This window comes from Montipora foliosa, chromosome 8, assembly GCF_036669935.1.
Source record: "Montipora foliosa isolate CH-2021 chromosome 8, ASM3666993v2, whole genome shotgun sequence".
NCBI lineage: Eukaryota > Metazoa > Cnidaria > Anthozoa > Scleractinia > Acroporidae > Montipora > Montipora foliosa.
In genome coordinates this window covers 37515159-37520158 of record NC_090876.1, presented here as the reverse complement: position 1 = coordinate 37520158, position 5000 = coordinate 37515159, and the positions used below count along the sequence as shown (strand labels likewise).

Sequence of the window (5000 nt, the reverse complement as noted above, 5' to 3'; positions counted from 1 at the left end):
AGTTTCTCTTGGGACTTACAATGGTCCCAAGAGAAAACAAAAACAATGCTTGTGCAAAATTTGAGGGGAAAAACAAAGAGTATTATGGTATTTTCCGAAGTGGCCTATGATGAAGACATCACTTCTTTTATGCTCAGTATTGAGTTAAACGACACTTGTGGAGTAAGGCATAGAAGCTACAGTACTGGAAAATGCATTTTTAACTTCTTGAACTTATAGTTTATGGTTTAGGATTTATGTACCGCACATACATGTAGCAAAAAGTCCCATGGTGGTTTTATTATTCTTTCTCTAGCCCTTTGATGCCTGAACCGGCCAAAACCGGTCAGACTAAGTATTTTACCCTGTCTAATGCCAGACAATTTTACTCGTCAATGGGGAACGCCCAAGAGTCAATGGGCTAGGGTGAGATCACACATCAGCTTGTAAAGGTGCCTCTGGCAGTTGATATCAGTCCATTTTGACCCCATCTACCCAACCCACGCATGTATGTGAAAGGAGGACAGACCACAAAACCAGGAACCTTCCCCTTACTCTTCACGAACAGGGTGTAGGTTTTTTAACCTCCAACAGTGTTGATTAACAGGAAAGGTTGAGAGACGGGGCCAACAATTTATAGTCCTTATCCGAGAGGATTTGAAAGTCTAACCGTTTGCGAGTTTAATTACAAAGGCAGCACTTTCTCCTAAGTTATTTTAAGACCCTGAGTGTTGGTGTGGCCGAACCCAACTGAGCCACAGGTGTGTGGCAGCTCAGTGAAAAAAAAACCTTCCTTTCATGATGTCAGTCTTATTGTTTCCGCTACCCCTCCCCCTCCAAAACAATGCCGTGAGGGAGGACGTGAGTTCTCCTTAAGGGCAGTCAGGATGGCTTAGTGGTTATCAACCGTGTCTTCCACCTCTGCGACCCGGGTTCAATTCTCGGCCCCGAGATTGTATGTGGGCTGTCGAGTTTCAGTCGATCTCAACCTGACTTCAAGGGTTTTTCTTCGGGAACTCCGCTTTTCCTCCCTCAGCAAAGTCGAATCCAAGCCTATTCCATCTAGCTGTGGTGCTGCCCTCCGACATCATACATGGGTCATGTGCAGGGGCTGAGCGCCTAGCCGGCAGCACAGCTCCTTCAGTCCAACCTCATCGAGCCGGGCCCTTGTCAATTCAGTCTCCAATTGCAAGTAAGGGTGTTTAGCAGGTCAGGCATTATCATTATCATTATCATTATCAAAATGTTGAGTAAGAAATGGTATTTCTTTCAGTTCTTACTGAACAACATTGTGTACGGTGGGTTGCATTGGGGGGTGGGGCATTGTTGTCCTTCGTTTGAGGTTATAACCCAAAAGGGTGAAAAATGGAAAACCGAGAAACTCATTTTGTACAGGATTGTAGGAACAGTCAAAAGTCACTTTGTCATACTAAAAGGACAGATCATGAAAAGTCAAACAGCAAGGGAGGTCACGACCATCCATTTAGGTCCTTACCCATGCAGATAATCAGAAGGTATCAATGATCTCCTCTCAACCGCTTCTGTAACAAACATTTTGTGAAAAGGAAATTAATTCTTGCTCTAATTGGAAAAAGTTTATCAAACTGTGACACGATGATTATTTATATATATAAATAATTAAACGAATGTACCTTGCTGAATACGCTGTTGTGCTTTAATCTCAGTAGGAATTACCTGGAGAATAATAAAGTGATATTCTAGCATAAATTAAAGCTAATGTTAGCAGTCAATAACCTCTGGATCCCAGTTCCTACGTTTTTTGCCTCTGATCAGGTGACTTCCTTTTTTGGCAGAAAATGTGCTAGCATTTAATTTGCATCCCATCTTGCATGATTTGCCAATTCCAAGTTTTGCTTGTACATGTTGAACTTACCCCTCCCACCCTGCCCGTTGTTGCTCGTTTTCATAGCTACATGTTTTGTATTTCTCTTGTAAACATTATCCAGATTTTCCTTGAAAGTGTTACATAAATTAAGGGCAGGGAAGTGCTTCCTGCAGGACCCCTTCAGATCTGCGCTGAAGCCCCGTTAGGGATAGGAACCTGTCGTTCTACTGCTGGAATGGTTTAACTTGGCCTATGGACATTATGCCAGCCACCATACTGCCTTGCAGCACAGGCATGATGCACCCTCTCAGCGTGGTGACAAGTGCCAAAGCCCCTCAACCCCTCCTGATGATCCGTGGTTTCTATCCTAGCCTTGGCAGTACATCCCCTTGCCCAAGGTGACTCACAATATCATGTTTGCAAGCGGCAACCTTTAATAGTCGCATTAAAATGACAGAAATGCAATTTGATCATAAGCACAGTACTTCATCCTGGCACCTTAACTACTTAACTACTGCCTTTAAGTGGAAAGTTCCCTTCCCCTGTATTAATCTATCCAGTGGTGATGCAGATGTGAGTGATGTGCACACATGTATGAGTGAGCCAAATTAATGGATAAAAATTAAAAAAAAAAAAACGACAACAACAACATTAGTTTCATGGATTTCATCATAAATAACAGGACTAAGACATGATTATCACTTAACAACCATGCATGTTGCTGAGGTGGTAGTCAACTTGAATCAAATTATGGTTCCAAACGCAAAATAGTTTAGGCTTGGGTGGATGAAGTTTCCCAACAGAAAACTCTTCAAACCATTTGCAGTTGAAAATGTCATGATAACTCTATGGAATAGACTCGTTATCAGCCTTTTCTGCGATGTCTGCAATGATCATTGCCACCTGCTATTGTCATGCCTAACCATGCAGTTTAAAAAAGGCTGCAAAAATGTGACCGTATGACTCCTAATAGTTGTTTTCAATTGACAGACAAAGATACTTCAAGGATAGACTAAGGAATTTGAACTGTACATTTTTCATTTACCTTCACGTCCAGTACCCAGGTCTCTACCCAAGACAACACCAGTGAAGACAAAACAAGCAGATAATACAGCGTTGGCTTGTTGTCATGAGACTGAAGAAAAAATAAAGACAGTCTTTGTAGCTGAGATTAATGTGATAAACCATATTTTAATGATTGTTGGTTAATCTTAATCTCAATTAATTAGGAGCAATAATGTTTTCAACCTAAGTATACCTAAAATGATATCTAATCTCAAAATCCAACCTTTGTCGGTTAATGCTCAAAAAAATGGTGGGGTCATACATGGTGTTTTGGTGTTTCGTTTCCCTCTTTCAGTGTTTTGCTGTCTCGTGGTTTAGTAACGTCCCGAATATTTCTGGAATTTGGGACAGAAATCATTTCCAAATCTTAACTTTTGGGCACAGCATTATTTCTAATCAATGAAAACTAATGAAGACACTGGTTACATACAGTGTAGGGCTTCCAGCTTGCCAAGACCGTTCTTGGTGTTCCATCATAATTAATAATTATTAATTGCCTCATTAAAAGTGTGCAGAACACTAAAGGAGATAAGGACGTTACATATTAATCTCATAAAAGAATCATAATTAAAAGAACATCATTGCAATGATAATATATTTTATATATATATACATATATATATATATATATATATATATATATATATATATACCAGTATAGAATTTGAAAACTAAATGAAAATACACAGGATTCTCTGCAACTCTGAGTTTCGTGCGTAAGCACTCATCAGGCAGATTTAATGAAGAACAGCCCTATTAGTTAGCTATATGTACATGTTTTACGATGAGTAGAACAATGGGATTCTAATTACAATGGGTGAAAAGGGTGGAACTATTACAAAATGTAAGACTGACTGAGCTCAATACAATAGCTATTGTGTAGGATAAGCGTCAATTGTTCTTAAGATAAAACTTGTTTTCATGTCGGCCTTTGGATACAAGCTCGGATCGTTTGTTCAGTAGATTGTTGTTGCTATGTTTAATTATATAAAGTTTTTCTGCTAAGCATAAATCACATCTTTTGCTAGAATTGTGATAGGGGCGTGCTCTTGTGATGATGGACCATTTAGTTGTAAAGTTGGTGTTGCTGTCTTTGAGTTGCCAGATGTACTTTGATAATTCAGTGCTATTAGAAAGTTTCCTGTGAGTGAATGTTGACTTGTGTTGAGTGTATCTTTGTTTAAAAGTCCCTTCTGTCAGCCCGATATAGTTCTTGGTAGTGATTTGTCTAGCTGTCATAGATGTTACTTGTGCATGATAGATCAGGTTGGTGGTTAAGCATTTATTGCCGAGAGGGCAATTTTGTTGAGATCTGCAGTTACATAGTTTGTCGCTGTTGTCGCTGGTGTCGTTGATTGATAAGATCTTCTTGTTATGCTTGCTTATTATAGCTCCCATATTCTCCATACAGCTGTAGCTTACTTTAATGTTGTTCATGTTAAAAAGGGTGTGGTACTTGTGTTGTTGAGGGAAGTGTTTAGATACGAGCTTAAGGAAGGTTTTGCCGATGTTAGTTTTCACGCTGCTGTTAAAAGGAGGATTGTACCAGATAATATTACGCTTGCGGTTTCTACTTGGTCGATCATTTTGCCTGTGTTTGTTGTAGGAAAGGCTTGCTGTGTATCCACTGGACCTGAGGGCGTCGTCATAGGTGGTCTTAGCTTTGTCGAATTCTTCTTCGCTCCAGGAAATGTCTGGGATTCTAATAGCACTGAATTATCAAAGTACATCTGGCAACTCAAAGACAGCAACACCAACTTTACAACTAAATGGTCCATCATCACAAGAGCACGCCCCTATCACAATTCTAGCAAAAGATGTGATTTATGCTTAGCAGAAAAACTTATCTCTGAAAAATGCATGGTTACCCCCAATTTTCTTTTTGGATACCAAGAGTACTTACTAAGATCTACTTTCTCCGGATAGTTTTAAACCGCACAAAAGTATCCCTGTATTAGCAAGCATCACCGATAGGAAATCCGAGTATCTCAAGATGCGGAGAACGTATGCGCAATAACAATAGTAGGCACCGTCCTTAAACTTGACCATAACAATAAAATTGGTAAACAGTAAAGGTACGTACTCCTTACAGTTAACTATAGAGCTCACA

General features: G+C 39.8%; 1 protein-coding gene across 2 annotated transcripts in view; it reads right to left on the bottom strand.

Moving 5' to 3' along the window:
• The window catches only part of LOC137968123 (stAR-related lipid transfer protein 3-like), a 21015-nt gene that overhangs the window by 11512 nt on the left and 4503 nt on the right, over positions 1-5000 (bottom strand). For both annotated transcript variants that reach the window (XM_068814747.1, XM_068814748.1), the window contains exons 5-7: positions 2871-2960; positions 1632-1674; positions 1475-1520 (exon numbers count right to left, since the gene is read on the bottom strand). In XM_068814747.1, coding sequence (XP_068670848.1) covers positions 1475-1520; positions 1632-1674; positions 2871-2960 — 179 coding nt within the window. The remainder of the gene's footprint in view (positions 1-1474; positions 1521-1631; positions 1675-2870; positions 2961-5000) is intronic.